Source organism: Megalops cyprinoides, chromosome 21, assembly GCF_013368585.1.
Source record: "Megalops cyprinoides isolate fMegCyp1 chromosome 21, fMegCyp1.pri, whole genome shotgun sequence".
Lineage (NCBI taxonomy): Eukaryota > Metazoa > Chordata > Actinopteri > Elopiformes > Megalopidae > Megalops > Megalops cyprinoides.
In genome coordinates this window covers 2,425,917-2,447,500 of record NC_050603.1, presented here as the reverse complement: position 1 = coordinate 2,447,500, position 21,584 = coordinate 2,425,917, and the positions used below count along the sequence as shown (strand labels likewise).

Genomic DNA, 21,584 nt, shown 5'->3' with positions numbered 1-21,584 from the left:
AGCAGCGTCACAAAGCCCATCAATAAATGGCTTGGTGTTCTTTTATGGCCTGATAAGAGTGAGGGGTCACACAGAGCCCCATCCTCTCCTTACCAGATGGCCAGGGCCATATACCTTCCGAAGATGCCAGGAGTAAGCATTGTAAATAACTTGATTTTGGTTGTAGATATGTGTCCATATCCCTACACCACCAACATCCACACACAAATCCATTCATCACTGCCTTTCTTCTGTGGGTGAATTTGAGTCTCTAGGGATTCTGGGAATGAAGGAAATAGATGGCGTATGCTCTACGAATGCATCTGGGGAACTTTGATGCGTGTTGACTCTTGAGAAGTTGACCTTTTGAAACCGCTGCCCACAAAGGTCTGTACTTTTGAGCCATATCTGCAGGTGTGTGATTTGGGTCACGGCCACGAGGCGTTTATAAGCTTATCATTAAATACTTGGCACATCCAACCAAACACTTTCACTGCGTTTTATTGTCTCAGAATAAACCTTCTGGGGCCACTCATTGGTCATCTCTCATGCTGGACTTTTCCCACAGTCCCATATGAGAGCATGTGATAAACACCAGTGGATGACCTATGCAGTAGACAGTACAAGACAGTAGTGTGGGGAACTTTACAAAAGGCATGGATCGCTCCTTTTTTGGATTTCTCTCATTTCTAGAACACATGACAGTCACACCGGCACTTTGTTTCTGTAACTGTGTGCTTAAAGGCAGAACTGAAAATATTAACCACACAGTTCGTACATTCCTGCCATTCTGACACAGAAATTCAACAACTCTCCCAATATTAGCTTTGTGTGGATAGCTGAGTTTCTCTTCAAATTCTAATTTGTTTGAGGTGGACAATCAAAGAAAAATAAAAAAGATAATTAAATAAAATAATATAAAATAATAATAATGATAAAAAAATAGAATATAAGTGATACCATAACAATTAAAAAAAAAAACTAAAAATAAAAAACTGTTTCCATGCAGTCATGATTTCATGTTTTTTAAGATTCCTGTTTTGATTGAAAAACAGACAGATGAGCTGAAGGAGTCAGACACCTCACTTTCTCTCTCGCCGCGCCTCCCTCTCGGCTCAGATTTTTCAGCCACCTGCAGCCGGGCTCTCTTTCTCGGGAGCGCAGAGAAAAGCAGAAGCAGGGGGAAAGTGTCCCACAGGGAGGGAAGTGAGATCACACGCACCTCCAGCCTGGAAGTGAAAGATGCAGATGAGGAGAAAAAAAAATTCTATTGTTAGTTAACTTTTTCTTTTTGTGATTTCAGTCATGCCTTGGAAAATTCTACGCAGGAAAAAAGGGCCGGCGATGAAACTGGTGAAGTTTTACATTTGGTTCACATTTGTTCCATTTATATTTTCATTTACATTTTCATTTCAGATTTATTCAATCGATCGGCATTCTTATCCTGAGGGACTTACAACTTAAGTGCCCGTAATACTACTAAATTCATAGCTGCCTCAGAAAAATTACAGGTCACCTTTGAAGAGAGGGTCAGCTCTTCACACTGTGAAGTGTTTCAGTAAGGCCTGGCACAGCTGAACGTTGACTGAACAGACTCAGTTTACTGCGTCGGCTACAACAGCAGGGTCCAGGCTTCAAACTCACGATCTTCTGGGCACCATTACAGTTTTATATCCGCTGCATCACATCCCGCCATCGGCCAAGCTTCAAAGCATCGACGCAGCGCGTGTAAGAGAAGAGCGCACACTTTGGGAGAGCAGCAGTGTGTAACAGCATTCAGCTGCTTCAGCCAAGCTACTTCAGTAAATATCCAGGCCTTTAAAAGGAATGTGTGTAAAGTTATGTAAGTCATGCTGGATAAGGGCATGTTTTTCAGCCACAGGGTAATGCACTGTGAAACTGAGAGAGGTGATACCAGGGGAGAGAGGTAGAGGGGGAGTGTGGAGCGGTGACTAACCCGAAACAAATCCCGCTGCTTCCGGTGTTGCAATGCTCGCAGTAGTGCCCGTAGGTGTGAGCGCTTAGGAGCAAATGCTTTCATCGTCTGTGGTTTCTGCTCATTATCAGATACGAATCTGCCCTGCTTAGTCATACACCATATATTAATAGATAGTGAGATCAGGACGTAAGATTACTTTAGTTCTGCTTTTTATGAATACCTGTTTTTATCTTTTAAAAAATGCCGTGGTCATAGTAATGGAACATTAGTAGTAACAGTGCAAACAGGAGTAGTGTAGTAGCATTACTGGTTGTAGGGTAGCAGTTAAGGTAGCTCTGGTAATTAGGGTAGTACTAGCAACAGCAGCAGTAAAAAGAAAATATTTTGAGCCGGAGTGTAAAGAAACAGGGGACTTTCAAGCATCCTGCTTTGATTCTTATAAATGAAGCAGGCTTATGAAAAGCCTCTCAGGATGAAGAGCAGAAAAACTCCCTCAGTCTGTCTGCAAAAGTTGTACGCAGGAATTCACAGCTCTCTGTCCTTTGTGCTCTGTTTTGGCTTCCGTTGTTTATCTCTCTCCTAATCTCTATCTCTCTGTATCTTTCTCTCACTCTCTTACACACCAGGCACCCAAAATGCATGCAGGTATTAGGCCTACCACCCTTTTCCTGTTAAATATTAGGTCCTTTCTGCTTTGCAGTAATGCAACCGCAACAGTGGTATATCTGATAACAGAGATGATCAGAGTGGCGGTGGCAGCCCTCCTAGTTTTGCACTCATGTTCATATTCTCATCCAGAGCCACTTACATAGGTGAGCCCTCTTGCTTAGGTTATAACTCTTTTACATGTTATCCATTTATACAGTATTTACTGGGACAGTTTAGGTTAAGCTCCTCCCCAAGGGAACATGAGCAGTGCCTGAGCAGGGAAGCACAGCACCAGCTTTTGGGTTGCCAGCCCTGCTCTTTACTGCTCAGAACCTTTACCTCAGAAAGCAGGGGCGCCACCCTAATTAAACTGGCACGAGTTTGGAGTTCAGTTCGGTTCAGCTCCAGTCACTGTTTGTATGCATAGTTACATGCATTGGGCATTGAGTGCCATGCAAGTAAAAGAAAAAAAAGAAGACAAACAAAAGCAATTACGTTAAAAACGTAAAATGCACTACACAGAGACACAGGGCACTGAGGCACAGATAAAATGTTTCATGTTATTATGTAGCTTCAGGTTTGCTTAAAGCACACCCTGTGCACAAGTAGAAGCTCCTTTTTGGACAGTTGGTGAAGGGTTTGAGGGATGCATGCCATCTCCCTGACTGCAGAGGGGTAAAAAGCTTTTCTGGGCTGCTTATGTCACAATAGCCGTTGTTGGGGAGTGATGCCATCCCTCGAGAGCATAGCAGTTTGATTGATTACTAATTCTCTTAGCCATTCCTGGATGGATGAAGCTGGATACTTACTGAGGCAGCTAGAGCAAAGCACCTTACTTAAAACAACCCTTAACCATGTGGTTCAGAGGCTGGATCTGAGGAGGTCAAACAAGGACAACAGGAAGACAGAACATCAGAGTGTTTGCGCTGCTTATTAACACCTATTTTTTTTAATGTTGTGGAAATTTGTGAATTTCCCACTGCCTATCAAAATCAAAGCCAAGCCCTCTTTGACAGCTTCGATACAAACACACACACACAGTTTCAACGAACACAGAAAAAGAATGAAGAGTCATCCAATAAAAGGGAAATTCTCAGTCAGTCATACTCAGGGAGAGAATGCTGTGGGGATTTTTTTTGTGGAATGTATAATTAACACTTCTGTATCCATACATCCAATCACCCTTTCAAATCAAAAATAATTGTTCTGTGTCAGGGGGACTTTTTTGTCATCCTCAGCCTGTTGCATTATTTGCATCTTTCAGTGTCTTTATTTAGATTCCATTTATGGACACGGTTTTGGCATGAATTAATTGCACACTGAGTCACACGCAGGTTCTGGAGAGTTCAGTTTGTTCCGGCGGGGGCAGGGGTGGGAGGTCGGCCTGGGCTTCCTCGTCTCAGCACCGTCAGGCACCCTGCAGTCTGTCCGGGGTCTGTGAGCTGCTCCGATGACATCAGTGGAGAGGTGCCTATCCTCCGCTGAGCACCCACTCCGCGGTGGTGCGCCGTGTGACCTGCGGTGCAAAAAATAGCCGCTGCGGGTGTATCGGAGGACTGCATCTGTCGTGCCTCAGCGCCCCTGTGTGAGTGCAGTGGTTGTCACGGTGAGATGTGGCTAGTATGCAATTTGCAATTCTAAAGGACAGTGAATGGGACAGCCCCCATATTCCTACGTTCAGTCTTCAAACTGTATGCTCCGCCAGAATTGCAACCCTTGTGGGGCAACTGACTGTCCCGTGCCGACAGGGTCTTCTCTTCTCAAACAAAATCCCAGTACTGGTTCGTCTGTGGTGCAATGAACTCCCCACGGGGGTCAGACAGTGGAACCACTGGCCATCTTCTGAAGCAGACTGAAGACTTACCTCTTCAGACTGCATCTTGGTTCCACCGCAATCCCTGCCCCCTAACACCTTCTACTTGTAGGACTTGCTGTTTATTTTATGTGTTCAGTTGTGACGTGTTTTGGATCCTATGATCTAGTGATTGATACATGGTAGTATACTTGTCTTCTGTTGTCTAGTCAGGTTGCAAGAGCATCTGCTACATGCCAATAATATAATGTAATGTAATATTGGAGGTCGGTCAGCCTGGTGTTCTCTCGAGGCAGTGTCTGTGCACAGTGTTGCCATCAGCAGATGCCACTCTGTCAGATCGGCCCTGGCGAGCTCTGTCACCTGGAACGCGATCCTCTCTCAGAGACTCCGCCCATGACGGGCTCCAGGAGACCGGCAGGGTTCCACTGGCCTCCTCCTGCTTCCGTGCACCCACAGAGGTGTGACGTTTCTGCCCGGAAGCCGGAAGAGTGACAGGCCGAGGGCCACTAAGTCACTCGGGATCTTGTGACACGGTCGGAGTTCTGCTCCCACAGAAGAGGGGTCCGGCAGCGGCAGTCACGGGACACTCTGCTGTGTCACTGAGCTCACTCACAGCACCGAGCTTTCCGTTTACAAACAGGCTGTGTACCTGTACACAGCTGGATCACTGAGGCAGTTCAGGACCGCTCTAGGGTGGATCACAGTGTCGCGTTATAACTCCATCAGAGTCAAACAGAGGTCGGGTGACCTGGAGAAAACAGCACTGACAGTGACAGTGTGTGTGCCCACTAATCACCACGGCGACCGCAGTGCTTGAGCGTAAAATCCAAGCCTGACATGTTGGAGTCAGAGGTAAAGGTCTCTGCAGAGGTTCAACTCTGTCAGCCTCCTCCTCACAGTTACATGGTGAGCACACACAGAAGCTGTAGGAAGTGATGCAACATGACAAGTTGATACAAGTGTATTCTCAGATTGCACTCCTTTTGATTCAACCTTGACCTCTGGTGGTAAAACCTTGCTACTGCGCTCTTTTGACACAGACAGACAGGTGGAGAGATGGACATATCAACTGACCGTAACACCTTCAGGTAATCAGAGAGACCGGGTAGCATTTACTAAAATGTGCAGCAGTAGGTAATTATTAATTTCCTTTAACCAGGTCATTTACCAATGATCTAACATGAAAACAGTGTGTTTATTGTCCCAGCGATTCCATGAATGTATGGGACCTGTGAGTCCAGCTTCCTTGCGGAGGACCCCAGTATAACCCCACACAACGTCTGTTTCCAAAAAGTAACTTTTATACTGCCCTTTCTTTCCATGATCGCACCTCCAGCGGAATACTTTCAGCATTACAATGTGGAATGTTCAGTATGTCAATATTAACTCTGATATTTGCACTGGATTTCTACTAGGCTGAATACAGCCTCAGCAACTAGGAGCAACCCCCTGTCCAAACCCCCCCCCCCCTTGCTGTGCCCATAAAGCACGCTTACACCAGTGTGTGGGAGGGCATGACAGGCAGTGACCCATCCCACAATGCCTCTGTGTAGGAGGTTTATCTCTTCTGTGCTTATAGACATGAAGAAGGAGAAGTGTCAGGGAATCAAAGAGAGACATATTAATACTGCTGAAAAGTTTGGTACAAAGTCTGAGAGTGTGCTGTGTGGAGAGAGGCCTTTGGGTGGAGGTGAACACTCGATTACAACCAGACGGCTACAGTTTCAAAGGGCCTGTATCATTTCACATAGCACTGGGAGTTGCCCACACCTCACACATGGCAGTATCTGTCTGAACTTTGATATTTTCCATTGGCAAATATGGCCACTCAGGCTTTGAGGATTTCCTGAGTCTGCTTCCGAGTACCGCCCTTTCTGTGATGAGCAGTGATAATCTTTCATCTTTCCTCTGTTGTATTTTTCTTTCATGTTTGACTCCACCTGCCCAAATGCTCTAAGATGGTTCCTTTTAGAGCATACAGTAGCATTTTATTCCAAAATGCTTCTTTTAAACATGTCTTAAGAGGAATACCAGCATTTGCTATCATCAAATAATTTGTCTTTAAGTATTCATAGGTGAGTCCAATTGATTTGATTGAGTCAGTATAGGGCTGTATTTTTCCCACTCTAGATCTCTATATCTAAAATAGTGTCACCACCTGTCACCGGAACACACTCAGCAAACACATCATTCCATTTTCCTATGGAGTGGTTGCGTAGGTGGTGTGGACAATGATTAATGATTTCAAACTGAAATGCAAAATCTCTCAGCTCTTCAGGTGATTCAGCCTGCGGTTTCTGCTGAGCGGATCACTGGACGCAAAAATGCCCATTTACCTCACTCATATTCGGCAGCAGTTTCTAAGAACACGGCTGCCATTTTGCCTCTAGGCATTCCTCTGTCCGGGAACCAATCAGGAACAGCTGACACTTTAGTGGCATCATCTGTGTCTTCAAAGCTAGACATTGTACACAGCAATCCAAAACAACACAACCCAGACATACCACTGATATCAGTATGACATTCTCACTGTGTTAAACTGGCAGGCTGTGAATTAACTGTAATCAGAAATGATCTACAGCCTTTTCAAAAAGGCAGTAATAATTAATAATTGACTGAACAAAGACAGATTCTCTGAGAAAGTGATATATTAATTTAGTGTACTGTAGACCACTTTGTTTCAGTGTCTACTTATGTGAGCTGCCAGGGAGATATTGACAGATGTTTGAGGCCAGATGTGTTTTGTTGGTATTATAAATAATATGTTATTATACGAATCAGTGTGGAGAGCAGTCTGCTGCTCCTAGCTGCTTTGAAAAGCAGGAATCCTTCTGCTAGCCTGCAGACGTATTTTCTGATCTGTGATTATGTCTAAAACACGTTGCATCTGCGCTTGATTTAATGGTAACCAGTGCATTAGTCCTCCTGTAACTTGTGTACGAGAAAATTGGGTACAAAATGTGATCCCATTGGCCGACTAAAACGTGACAAGAAAACATGCTTTAGTTAAAATATGTCATTATTGTAAATAATATATTTAATTAATACAGTGCTTTGCGTCACACACATGTGCGCGATGAAGGTGCTGTTCCAGACACCGCGAGGAACACCCACCGCACCGGGGTTGCTACGCAAACGCGCGACCGGATGTTTGGCCGTTGTCAAGAGGAAGCGGAAGCGCTAGTACCGTAGTTCACCGTAATATCGCGCAACTGTTACTTTGTGCGGCGAGCTGCTCATTTTTACAAATTCATTACACTTAAACGTGCTTCTTTAACTTTCCTAGACAATCATAAAACGACGAATAGCATATATTTGCGATAAGTGGAGCGTGTAGTGCAGCTTGATATGTTGCTAAGAAGCTTACTCTGGCTTTGAAATAGCGCCGCTGTAAACGCGCGGGGGTTGACGGCGTTGTTTCTATCGGGTCGTGATTTTAACGGTACTACGGTAGTGAGATAAACTGGTAGCCAGGGCTCATCCCAACACCGTACGACACAATGGGAAGACAGAGAGAGCATTGACACTGCATTAGAAACGCACGACCGACTCTCACATAGCTGGGATTGCAAATCTGTCACGGTAGCGGGCTACCAGTAGTGTAAAAATGACAACACTGCATTGAAATGTGCATTCAGTCGGGCGGCGTAACAGTCTACCTCTGAATGCTTCTGAGGTTAACGTACCGGTAGTTATTTTTCCGTAGAACTAGTCCAGCTAAATTAGCAGAATTTGGAGAACAGATTACCGCTGCACTGATTTTAAAAAAAATATCAAGAATATGGAATTCCCGTTCGATGTAAATGCTCTTTTCCCCGAAAGAATCACGGTATTGGATCATAACTTGACGGCAGGGCGAAAAGCACTAGGAAGGTAAAGTCAATGTTATTGAATGTTGAGCATCTTGGGAGACGTTGGCTAGATGTCTAGCTATGTATAGATTTTAGTCGGGTCGCCAGTTAACAACAATAGCCATTGTGTTTTGCTATAAATCAGAGAGGTGGAGTCAGTAACTAGCTGGCAGAATGTGGAGATTTAGCTCGCTGGTTAGTTAACGAGTTAGCTAGGTATCTTAACATGAACTGATGTGCTGTAACCTTCATCCACTCCCAGTCGGTCTTTGTTGCAGAAGCATAGATGTAGCGTCATGCATGTTTTCTTGCTATGATGGTAACCTCCGCCCATGCATTTCACTGTTTGTGTGTGCACCCATCAGGTCGATTAGTTCGTATGGCATTGCTAATCATTTAATCCCTCTTATCAGCGTTAGCTATTCAGAAGCAATGATTTAGACTCTTAGCAAACGCTGTTCGCAGGATGATGAAGCTGTGCGTTCCGTGGTATTTGCTTTGGAATTTATTCCTTATACATGCACTAAAAACAAGATTAGCCCCGCCGTGGAAAGGGTAGTGGCCCCACGTCAGAATGGTCATTTACTGCTCAAAAGATTATGTTTAATGCAGAAAACGTGATATCACCATTAACATTTTAACAGCAGTAAGAGATTTTACAGACAGGAATGGTGCTTGCTTAATTGTTCAGAAGAGTTGAATAGAAGATACAGGATCCACGTTTTTTTCTCTCTCTCTCTCTCTCTTTCTCTTTCTCTCTCTCGCTCTTTCTCAGACAAGACCCTCAGCGGCAAATAGCCACAGTAATAGATGAGCTCGGCAAAGCTTCTGCAAAGGTAACTTGTGTATATTCTGCAGTGAGCCTGTCGGGGACTGAATGACTGTCTGGAGGATGTCTACCATTCAGTGTCAAACTTTGTGGCTTTGTGGCATACGCTGCACCCGCTGCACCTGCTGCACTCTCCCCGGTGGGGGGGAGGGGGGGTTGTGTTTCCTGAACTCATATCACATTCAGACACATGGCATTGTATCTGCATTGTATGATTGTGGGGTGTCATTGCAGCTGTAGTTCTGAGTGTTGCGCAGAATTTGCACACATTCACTGGTCTCCATTGTATGTGGATGGGCTGATACAGTGGGCGCAGTGAGTGGGGTGAGCCATCCAGGTGATTTACACATCAGTGAATCTGTGCAGAACATGCATGCTGTCGTTGTGGTTGCAGGCGCAGCAGCTGGCTGCTCCCATCACCACCGCGGTGAAGCTCCAGACCAACAGGCATCATCTGTACCTGCTGAAGGAAGGGGAGAGCAATGGGTATGTCGGCCCTGCTGCTGGCACCGCCCCCTGGCCCTCGAACCTGGAGTCAGACTGCAACATCTCTCCAGACAGGAAGTCCAGTCCTCAGTGAACTTGTCTACAGACATGACATCCCTGGCACTAACCCTAACCCTAACCCTGACACCAAACCTCACCCCAATCTCAACATTGGATTGAGACAGTATTCTTTGTCTTTACATTGTAAACCCACAAACCTTCAAATGTTCAGAGTTCTTTTTTCTTTTTCTTGCATTGCTCCTGCAGTTTTCCTCTGTAAGCTTTGATTTCTCCAAACAGCCTGAAAATAACTCCAGCCACAGTCGTAACCTTGCCCCTTACTCTGATTAAATTTATACACAAGCTCGCGGGATGTCATGTCTGTGAACAGGGTGGCGTGGACGAGGTTGCCTTTCCAGGCAGACCTGCCTCTGGCGTTTGCAGCCTGTCGCAGAAGCTTTCAGAGTGATGTCTGATGCTTTTTTTTCATCCAGCCCTTCAAAGGCATCCAGTACCATTCTCTGGAAAATTATCAAAACCTCCTCCCTGAGGTTATTGTACACATGTGTAGCTGATATATTTCAGCCAAATATACTGTAAACCTAGGGAAAGTGTTCTGTTTGGACATGCAAAGCCCATACATTGGCAGCATTCCAATCCTCCTCCTTAATTGCTTTTACTCGCTCCCCAAAGATCGAAACGCCTTCAGTTTAACTCGCTCCCCAAAGATCGGAACGCCTTCACCATGTCAATCCCACCCCCCCCCCCCCCCCCCCAAAAAAATGTCTCAGATTCGTTTAAAGATCTTGCTTCTGTCTTTATTTGTTTCCGGTGAGGGCACAGTTTTGCTTGCAGCCTCACACAGAGCCGAGGCACAGTCGCTAAAATGGCGTCGCCCACGGGATGTGATGCGGAAGCAGTGTGTTAATCGCGTGTAATTGGATTGTGATTTAGTGCAGTAACGAAAAACAGATACACCTCATGAAATTATGAGCCTCTGTGTCTCTCTCTTGTCTGTGCACTCTATGTCTGTCTCTCCATCCTTCTCTCTCTCTCTCCCTTCACTGTCTCTCAGGGGGAAGGGCGTGGCCGTGGGCTTCTTGAAGGTTGGTTACAAGAAGCTCTTTCTGCTGGTGAGTCTTCCATTGTCTTTGTGTTACCAAGAATAAGCATACACACACACACACACACACACACACACACACACACACACACAAACACTCACACATACATGCGCACACACACAAACACACACACATACCCATGCATGCCCACTTGCACTCACACACATATGTGCATACACACATGTAGATTCCTCCTCCTCACATCAGTTTAAGTGATTGTAAGACAGGTGTTATAAATGTTGAAATGTCCTCAGGCTTAATCATAATGCACTTTGAAGTACTCGTGAAATTATGAAGTATGTGGTAGAAAAAGTTACTACAGCTCGATAATGGATAATGTGGTGAAAGCATTTTTTATGACCAGATGGGGGTGCTGTTGTTGTCATGTGGTTGTTGAGAGGATTGGACAGTGCACTGACCCATGCTTTGACATTCTCTGCCCTGTAATGGCACCACAGGACCAGCAGGGGGCGCATGTTGAGACCGAGCCACTCTGTGTTCTGGACTTCTTTGTCACAGAGAACCTGCAGCGGCACGGCTATGGGCTGGAGCTCTTCAGCTTCATGCTGCAAGTGAGAGAAACTTCCTGTTTGAGGAGGAGGTTGTTATGGGATAGGGGAGGACCTCAAGGGGCAGTTTGTGATTGTCAGTGGTTTTTCTTACAGCACTCCCTCAGCAAGCATATCTAACACATGAAAACAATATAGAAGATTCCAGTTTCATGATTCAATGATTTCAAATGCATTTTTGATTAAATAACCACACATGGCTTCTTGTTAAATACTGATGTTTTGGTCTGGTGATCATTGTTCAGTATTACTCAATCTGATATCTCTTAAACACACCTGCATGTAATCTTGGCAGGAGTGGGAGAGCAGAAAGTTATGAAAGACAGAAAGAATAAATAGAGTTGAGAGGGAGTGTAAACAAGGTTGGGCGGCGCCTTTGAGATTTAAAGTGAGAGAATGGTGACAAGTAGCGTGGGAGGGGCCAATGAGAAATTGGCCTGAAGAACAGTGGGAGTGGGAGGGGCATGACGAAAAAAGGGGGTGGGGCATAGGCGGGGGATGACACTGGGGAAGGGGAACCTTAAGTGAGGGTGAAAGAGAAGGAGAGGGGTAAGCAAAGTGGAGTGGAGGAGAAGAGAAGGAGGGGTAGGTGGGAGAGGAATGTGCCGGAGGAATGAGTAGGGGCAGAAAGGGATTGTGAAGCAGCAGCAGAGAGTGTAACAGCACTACATGAGAGAGATGACACCAGGCCGAATAAGCCTGCTGGGGGAAAAATAACGTTACAGTTTTCAGCAAGCGTAGTGTTTCCACATTTCAAAACTCAGATATTAAACATATTGCGTAACATTCTTCTTTGTTATTTATAGTCACTTGAGTGGTTTGCACAGCTCACCAAAATGAGCTGTGTAGGATGGGGAGCTGTTGTAAGCCTACAGTTCGTTCTGTGGAGCAGATGCTGATGTTAGTTAGGTGACAGACTCCCGGGAGACGGTTTCTGCTCTGAAAGGGTCCTGGCAGGATAAAGGGATTAGGGGATTTAAAAATCATTTTAAGTGCCAGTCCCGAGAACAATTTGCTAATTTCGATGTATTTGTATTGTGTTTCCTGTATTCTAACTGGACAGCACAAGAGGGTGGAGCCTGTTCGGATGGCCTATGACAGACCTTCTCCTAAATTCCTGTCTTTCCTGGGGAAGCATTACGGCCTGAAAGACTGTGTCCCACAGGTAGGAGCTCACCTGCCTCGGTGCTGTGCTGCGCTGTGTTTGGACGGAGGTGAGGAATTCAGCCTCACGCAGAGCGTTCCCTGGTAACTGTGTTATCACCTTACCCCTGCTATTCAACATTGGCAAATTGGAGTTTGTGCAAAAGGCCAACGGCCATTTCAAAATCAACCCCAATAAAAGTGTTTACCTAGATGCACCAAGCACACATGGTATATCGCCCTTAAAAGGCATATTTATGATATTTTGCAATATTCATTTATATTTACATACCAATTGTGTATACATACATTCACACAGTATATATAATGTATATACAGGGCACTTGGGTGGCTCAGTGGGCTGATATTGAATGCAGGCTGAGGTCTACAGTCTGGCTTCTGTTGCATCTATTTTGCCGGGAGCCCACAGCAACAGAGCCCCCTGGCTGCGCTCTGGTGGTGTAGGTTTGGGTGTCCCCGTAACACCGCTCTCAGGCACCCTGCAGGTCCTCAGCCATCTGCAGATTGCTCAGATGATGTCAGTGAATTAGTACCTGTTCTCCAGTCAGTGCCCACATCACTGTGGTGCATTGTGGGGTCTGTAGTGTGTTGGCTGTGTGTGAGTGTATTGGAGGGTCACTGCGGTGCATTGTGGGGTCTGTAGTGTGTTGGCTTTGTGTGAGTGTATTGGAGGGTCACTGCGGTGCATTGTGGGGTCTGTAGTGTGTTGGCTGTGTGTGAGTGTATTGGAGGGTCACTGCGGTGCATTGTGGGGTCTGTAGTGTGTTGGCTGTGTGTGCGTGTATTGGAGGGTCACTGCGGTGCATTGTGGGGTCTGTAGTGTTTTGGCTGTGTGTGAGTGTATTTGATTATGGAATTCATCTCTTCTCAGAGCACCTTTATGGCTGTAGAGGTTATCATATTGAGGTAAGCCTGATATGTAATTGGCCGTTCAAGAAGAGAGTTGCATAAACAGGGAAAAAGCATTGAAAACAGCAACTGTGTAGGCAGTAATGTAACATTATGGGAGCTATTATCCATTTATACAGTTTGATATTCACTGAAGTAGAAGAGGTACGGCAGTATGTGGGAGTCAGAGTCACAACCCTGCATTTGATATTTCAGCTCCTTAATGACAGTGCTGTTACTGTGAGGATAACTGTATGGGTAATGACCTTTACCTTCGCTTACATTTACTCTGTGTTGTGAAGTGGAAAAACTGTAAATCCTCCTGGATAACAGTCTAACATTAGCCATCCTGGTGTTTCTTATTTCTGTCTGTCTTCGAACACCAAAGCCGTGGCTGGAGACTCTGACATTTTGGCTATCAGGCAGAGACCAGACAGAGGCATTATGCAGGAATGCTGGAAAAAATAGCAGTGATGATGGTGTGTACAATTACAGTCCGTTTTACACCGAAAGGAAATGAAAGGATCTAAATTGCTTCCAAAAAAGGCACTGAAAACATCTCTTTCCTCTGTCCCCTGAGGAACATGTTCCTTCACGTACCAGCACTTGCAAGTAACAGTTTTTTCAGTGAATTGCTAGATCCTTACGTGCAAAGTTATATTTTATGCATTGTATTGCTGTCAAAATTAACCATACCACCCTGAAGCAGGTCACTGTTCAACATGAAGGGGTGAATTTGATTCATGTAAAAATAGCATGTCTTAAAAGCTGTCAGGATTCCAGTTAATAAAGACATTTTCCAAGAGGCCTGATAGTAAATTGGGTCACAACTACAACACGTGCATCAAAAATACACTCTGTACAAATACTTCATTCATACCTAGATATTTACTGGTAGTACAATACAAATGATTACAATCCAATGGACACTGGACAGCATCTACACTTTTTTCTCTTTGTGAACATAATGATATAGACAAAATCATTCACAGATAGGTAGAGTTCATAGATTTGCAAAGGAAGTGACCTGATCAAATTACAGATGTCCTACTGTTTTCAGTGACAGCTTTCTTCTGCCTCTGTAAGATAAATGAATCACATTTTCATGTCATGCTCTGTTAACTATCAAATACATATGTGTAGTGTTCTGGATATATGTTGGTCAATGCAGTGAAAAAGAACCTTTTCCAAAGTAGATATAGAAACTCGAAAGAGGAAGTTCCTGGAAATCGGACACCCTGAGAACATCCTGTTCAGTCATGGCTGGTTGTGGCATTAATTTCTCAGCGGGTGCTTCCTTTTTTGGGTGAAAGATGTCGATACCCACACAGCCGGGTGAGGTGATCTAATCGGCAGGGGTCTGGAGTTTCTGTGCGATGGGGAGGTGTGTGCATTGAGAGAAATTCCTGTGCCTAAGGGCCCAAAAGTTCACCCCTGCGTCATCTGAGGTGATGTCATTCAGCGGTCCCTTTTCTCCAGCCATTTTAACGCACTGAGGATCAAAAGAATATTACAGCATTCTTTTGTGTGTCTGTGTGTGTGTGTCTGTCTGTGTCTGTGTGTGTGTCTGTGTCTGTGTGTGTATGATGAGGGGGGTTTACAGGGCTCATTAATAACAAGGCCTAAAAATGACATTACATTACATGTAATCCTGTGCAATGGTCTCTTGGTCTCTCTCAGTCGTGACTGAGGCCAGCCTTTGAGAGCAGGCTGTGCTGTGTTTGCAGAGTTCGGGGTGGGGAGAGGAGGGCGTGGCACTTCCCCTGGGCTTTCACATGAGTCATGGCGTTCTGACTGGGCTCGAACGCACTCGTGCCAGGATTAGTGCCTCGTCTCGCACTGAATCACCGGGCTGCAGGCGCTGATGGTGTCTGACAGAGTTCTGTGTTTTCACTCCTGAGGCTGAGCCTCGGTTCAGCCCGATAGAGTGTCTGTGGAAAAACCGCCACTGAAAACAACTCTCTCCTGTCCTTCCAGGTCAATAATTTTGTGGTGTTTGACGGATTCTTCAGGGACAAATCAGGTAATCGTCAAAGCTGTGGTGTTTCTTTAGGTTTAATTTTTTAAATTTAATTAATCTATTTCATTTATTGCCTGTGTCAAGGCAGCCCTACAAAACACCCCACTCTTTCACTGACATTGACTCCCTCCCAGAGTGACGGCAGTACCTCAGTTTCACCACTAGATGGCAAAGAGGCCCTGGCAGAGGGCCTTTGTATTGCTGATGGCTTGCATAACACACACTCAGCCAGCTGTGAGAGGCACTGGTTTTTGGCTTGCGTGGGTGTCCCCACCCTCGCAGGTCCCTGTTCCGATCGCTCTCTCCCGCTGAGTGGGCAGCTACCGCCCGTCCTGTTGCAAAAGCCGCAGGATTGTAACGTTCACGGCGGGTTTTCAGATCGAGGCCTCCCAGCCTTCCACTGCCTCCAACAGTATGGCCACAGATTGCGTCCCAGATCTGAGCCACGCATTGAGTGTCGGTTTCTCGCTCAGCTTCATACTGTCCAACAGGATTCCTTCCTTAATGCTTGCTGTGATGTACCGACTCCACATTTTTTCCCAAAAAGTAGTTGTTCTTGCAGAAGGGTGATTTTACTAAAGTAAAGCTGAATTTTAACACTGTACTGAGTTGATTTTATTTGGACACAGCTGCTTTTTAACACCGTACAGAGTTGATTTCATGGCCATTCCAATCGCTCCCCCAGGCTCGCCTCCTTCCCCTCTGATGGATCAGGGGATGTTCAGCTTTTTGTAAGACCTCTGCCTCTTTCTTTTCCCCCTTTTCCCCCCTCTCTTGTGTGCCCTTGCTTCCCTCCCTTAGCTTTCGGACCACCTTTCCAGCTGTGATGATGTCCTTCTCTGGCCCGTAATCTCTCAACAAGTGAAGCTGTCCCTCCTTCTCTCTCCCTCTCTCCCTCCCTCCCTCCCTCCCTACCTCCCTCCCTCTCTCTCTGTCTCTCTCTCTCTCTGTCTCTCTCTCTCTCTCTCTCTCTCTCCCTCCCTCCCTCCCTCCCTCTCTCTCTGTCTCTCTCTCTCTCTCTCTCTCTCTCTCCCTCTCTCTCTCTCTCTCTCTCTCTCTCTCCCCCATGTTGCAGGTCTTTGTGTTCCCTAAATTAGACACACCCTTAACCAGAACCCCCCCCCCCCCTTCACTGATTCACCCAGGATACTGAAAGATATGAAATGTAGCAGCACAGTTTTAGCTGCGTGCAAAAGTGCTACTCCTCTGCACGTACGTGTGTGTGTGTGTATTTTTTGTGTGTTTGTGTGCGTGTGTGTGTGCGTGTGTGTGTATTGTGTATTGTCTGTGCGTTTGTGTGTGTGCGTATGTGTATTGTCTGTCCGTTTGTGTGTGTGCGTGTGTGTATTGTCTGTGCGTTTGTGTGTGTGTGTGTGTGTGTGTATGTGTGTATATTGTCTGTCCGTTTGTGTGTGTGTGCGTGTGTGTATTGTCTGCCCGTTTGTACGTGTGCGTGTGTGTATTGTCTGTGCATTTGTATATATGTGTGAGTATGCGTGTGTGCACATTTTTCTGTGTGTGTGTGTGTGTGTATGCGCACACTTGTGCATGTGTCTGTGTGGGTGTGTGAGAGGGGGGTTCTGTGTGGGTGTGTGAGAGGGGGGTTCTGTTTGTGTGTGCCTGTGGGTAATGTGACCTCTCTCTCTCTCCCAGCGGTGCAGCTGAGAAAGACTCTCCCAAAAAAGCCAGAGGGAGAGATCAAACCGTACTCCCTGACGGAGCGAGAGGGTAAGCCGCGCACCCCCCTGCCCCCCCTGCTCTCCCCTGGCTCTGTGGCACACCTCTCTGCTCACACTGACCCCGCCTCTGCAAGGCCTCGGGTTCGAGCGCCTTGCCACAGCGTGTTAAAAGAGAGGGATTGTGGGTATCGATGTCCTGTCCCGGGAGTGTGTTTGCGTGTCTGTGCTGGAAATGCATGGAATTTTGCAGTAAAGTGATCTGCTTCATTACATTATTGGCATTCGGCAGACGCTCTTATCCAGAGCAACTTACATGGGTTACAGTTTTTTAGATTTATACAGCTGGGTATTTACTGAGGCAATTCTGGGTTAAGTACCTTACCCAAGAGTACCGCAACAGTGGTGAACTGAACCAGCAACCTTTTGGTTACGAGCCCTGCTCCTTACCACTGTGCTACACTGCGGCCCCGAGATGAGAGCTACATCATGTGTTCACTTTATCCAGGCTCCTCCCAGTCCTCTGTCAGCAGCTTCAGAGAGGGCTCTTTGTCCCCGCTGCTCCCATAGACACAAATGGACTGGTCATTCTGCTCGGCTTGAGTTTGAACAACAAGGCCCCTTTCAGGAATGCGGAGAGATTGACTGAGGTTTTTCAGATTATTATGGGATGGCCTGCCACTACAATGCAATCTTGTCTAAGAATGTGTGCCTGATGTTGTTGACAGTGTTGAATATTGAACTTTTCTCAAAAGTGTTAATGTACTGTAGTGTGCAGTCAGTCAGTGTGTATATTCTGTATTAATTATTATTCTGTATCTCTCTCTCTCTCTCTCCCTCCCCTCTCTCCCTCCTCTCTCTTTCCCCTCAGTGGTTCGGGAGGAGCAGAGGGCCCTGCCCTGGCCTTTCGCCCGCCCCACTGCTCCTCCCCTCTCTCCTCCCCTCTCCCTCTCTTCCCCGTACTCCCGCTCCCTCAGCGTGGACTCGTCCCCGAGTCGGGGCCCCTTTCGGGGGAACCCCGCCCCCGGCCCCCACAGGAACCAGACCCCCCACTCCCAGTACATCGAAAACATGAACTGCAGGGCCAGACGCACCAGGTGAGAGCTCCACCCCAAAAACTGCCCCTTCCACCTACAGGTGACTGCCCTGTACCCCAAACACTGCCCCTCACCCCTACACCTAACCCCCTCTTCGACTGTCCTGTTCCTGTGTTTGACCTTTTAGGGCATCTTTTCTCTTTTGTGGTAGTTTCCGTGGCAGCGTGAGCAAGTCACAGGACTGCCACTGGCAGGGGGTGACCAAGTGACCTTGCTCTCTTTGAGTTGTGCCAGTGTGAACGATAATGCAATTTTACAGTTTGTTCTTGTATTTTCCTGTATGTTTCCTGCAATCCCTGCCCTCCCCTAGTTTTGTGTGTGTTCACACGATTGCACTGCAGGACTGGGAATGGCTCATTGCGTAGTTGTGTCAGTGTTCAGATTTGATCTACAGAGGAGGATGTTGAAGATGGGGCTCAGATTCATTATGACAGCGCTTTTAACTGGGCCTAAGGAAGTGTTGCATTTCCCAGCACTTAGATGACATTATGTGTTCATGTCAGTGTTGTGTCAGAGCTCATTGAGTCCTGCGTGAGATCAAAAACAGTGCACATTTGCAGGAAATTGCTGTTTACTCTGTTAAATGGCAGCTTGTTATTATTTGTCATTTTTAATTGCTGTGTGTGTGCAGACGCCGCTGAGATGGAGCGAACTCCTCATGGCTATCTTAGCGGGGAGGACCGCGCAGTGCTCTCATTAGTGTGTCACTGTGTTTGGTGTAACGGCCTGGCTTCTGTCTCTGTTTACTGGTCTGATCCCTGCCTCCATCCCTGCCTCTCTCTGTCTTTATTACCCTTTCTCTGACCTGTGCTTTCTCTCTCTCTCTCTCTCTCTCTCCCCCCCCCTCCCCGTCTCTCTCTGTGGTCCCCAAAATGGTGCTCCTCTGTCCTCCTCTTTTATTCTGTTACTGCTCTTTCCCACTCCATCCATCTCTGTCCTCTCTCCTCCCTGGGGGTCCCCCACTCCTCCTCCCCTCCAACACGGCTCCATCTCTCCCTCCGTCCCCCTTTTTCCTCCTCTCACTTTCCGTTTTCTCATGTCTCTGTAGCTCCCTTAACCGCTCCCAGATCTCTTTCCATTGACCTTTGACCTTTGACATTTGGACCTTTGACCCCCATCCCTTGCCACCCCTCCACAGAAGAGTTTGGGGGGGGTGTGCTTTTTAACTTTGATTATTATTCTCGCTGTCTATCATAGAAAGAGAGGGAGTCGCTGGACTGTAGGGTATTGCGGTTTGCAGAGGGGGTGAAAGAGAAAAAAAGTTGTGAAAGGGGTAGAGGGAAAGAAAAATCTGTTCTTCTTTGAATAAATGGATCTGCGGAGGCTACCACAGAGCCTCCTGTAGTGCTTACCCATTTCTAGCGCTTACTGAAACATATCCCTACTAAAACCATACCACTGAGGTATGCCTGCTCGTTTCATACAGGTGGAGTATTAAAATTATTTTTTTATTACTGGTGTTTGTTTATAGCGTAAGGGTGTGTGTTCTGTTTCACAGGTAGCTTGATTTTTAAAAAATATAACAGGATCATCTTGGGGCTATTAGAAGTATTATTTCAGGGAAAAAATGAGTGGTCTGATTGGGCAAAAACTTTGACATTTAGTTTGATTTCTGTCATTCATCATTAACGGTCTCTGATAAAGGAAGTTAACCCTGAGATTGACTTGCCTCTGTGGCTGCTCTAAGAAAGAGATGGGAAACATACTGTACCTCTATGTAACCCTTCGTCTCCCTGTAAACTTGGACTGATTTACCATAAGAGTTTGTGCTCTAAACCTGCCTGGATTCATCTTAATAAATTTCACTGCCTTCCTTCTGTACTTTTTGACTTACAATTTTTGTCTTTTCCAAATTTTTTCCAAACCGCACTTTGAGCTTAGAGCTTAGAGTTTGAATTTGTAGTTTAAGTGTCTTTACTGTACCTAAAGGTGTGTACCTAAAGGTGTGTGTGTGTGTGTGTGTGTGGGAGTGTGTGGGAGTGTGTGTGAGTGTGTGAGTGTGTGAGTGTGTGAGTGTGTGAGTGTGTGAGTGTGTGAGTGTGTGAGTGTGTGTGAGTGTGTGAGAGTGTGAGAGTGTGAGTGTGTGTGTGTGAGTGTGTGTGTGTGAGTGTGTGTGTGTGAGTGTGTGTGAGTAAGTGTGTGTGTGTGAGTGTGTGTGTGTGTGTGTGTGTGTGTGTGCAGGGGTTTCCATCCTCAGTGACATTGGCATTGCATTATATTGTTTTCAGTATTCTCATTTTGTCATTGAGTATATTGTTATATTGTTTTGGCCTAATCATTTTTTTAGGTTGAATTTTCATTATTTGTGATTTCTTTTGTTTACTAATTATGATTTCTTGCTTTTTGTTTTCTTTTTGGATTTTTCCTGTCTGTTATCTTCCTGTTTTTTCTGTTCCTGCACACTGCTGTCCTCTGTCTTCTCCCTTTGTTTTTTATTTTACGTTCTTTCAACTCCTGTCCTCCTCTCCTTCCCTCTCCCTCTGTGCCTCCTGATCTCCCCCCTCTTTCCCTTCCACCCTCAATGTTTGTGGTTGCTTGCATTTCCTCTCCTCTTGGTTCCCTACCTCTCTGTCCCAACATCCTACGCTCTCTTTCCCTCCTTTTCTCTCCTTCCCTTCTTCTCAAAGCCAGCAGGGGCTAGTTGCCAGGAACAATCTTTACAGTCGTCATATAAACAGCAGAGACCTTGGGCTACTGCTGGAGAGGCAGATGGGCTCCTTCAAACTACCAGGTAAAATGTCATTTCTCTCTGTCATATTTGTTCTGTGACCTGCAGTTTGGGAATTGTAGTCCACAGTCACCATCAGTGGTTCTTTTGTTTGTCCAAAACCATGGCAGTTGGGTCATGTTCATCAGTATCTGTTGCAGCTATTCAGATTACGCTCATGTGCTTTGCATTGAAGATGTACACAGAACACTTGAAACACACATAGGTATATGCTCACAGGGAAAGGCATGAAGAACTCACATTCCCATGTGACACTGTACCAGTGGCAGTGCAACCTGGGAGATGTAGTTTTTTTTTTTTTTTTTTTGGGATGTGTTTCACCTGCTGGTGCTGTAACATGTGTGCCCCTCAGGTTTGAACCCATTGCAGACAGAGAGAGAGAGAGAGGATGAAACAAAGGGACAGACAGCAGCTCTGGGACACACAGACACAGACAGGTTTGCCCCTCCCACACGCCAACACCAAGGAATCGTGACACTCTTAGCTGCAAGTGGGCCGTAGACATAGCCACAGAAACAGAATAACTCAAAGCTGAAATGTGTAGGAAGAATTTTCCATGCGTTAAATGGAGTTTTTGTTCCTCCCTGCCTTCATCTGTCTGACATGACTGCATGCACTGTTCATGCATTTCAGTGCACTAGGCAATGGATTTCAAGGACTTTGTGTGTTAGTGTCACATGATCAGGGTCATGTGATTAATTCAGTTGAGTTGCCAGTGTTGGGTGTAGCAATGTCACCATCACCTTTTGATGGGAGAACGAGGCTTCATG

At 46.0% G+C, this 21,584-nt stretch overlaps 1 protein-coding gene across 1 annotated transcript; it reads left to right on the top strand.

Moving 5' to 3' along the window:
* The first annotated feature begins 7,902 nt into the window (after positions 1–7,902).
* On the top strand, positions 7,903–19,211 carry atat1 (alpha tubulin acetyltransferase 1). Its single transcript, XM_036515812.1, has 10 exons — positions 7,903–8,255; positions 9,009–9,069; positions 9,457–9,548; positions 10,624–10,681; positions 11,131–11,244; positions 12,305–12,406; positions 15,271–15,316; positions 16,967–17,041; positions 17,861–18,086; positions 19,135–19,211. The coding sequence occupies exons 1-10, from the start codon at positions 8,164–8,166 to the stop codon at positions 19,166–19,168; spliced, it is 900 nt and encodes a 299-aa protein (XP_036371705.1). The 5' UTR covers positions 7,903–8,163; the 3' UTR covers positions 19,169–19,211.
* Positions 19,212–21,584: the final 2,373 nt, after the last annotated feature.

Coding starts and splice junctions, on each gene's coding strand:
- atat1 (XM_036515812.1), top strand. CDS start 8,164: ATGGAATTCCCGTTCGATGTAAATGCTCTTTTCCCCGAAAGAATCACG. Junction 9,549..10,623: donor AAGGAAGGGGAGAGCAATGG/GTATGTCGGCCC, acceptor ACTGTCTCTCAG/GGGGAAGGGCGTGGCCGTGG. Junction 18,087..19,134: donor TGCAGGGCCAGACGCACCAG/GTGAGAGCTCCA, acceptor ATGTCTCTGTAG/CTCCCTTAACCGCTCCCAGA.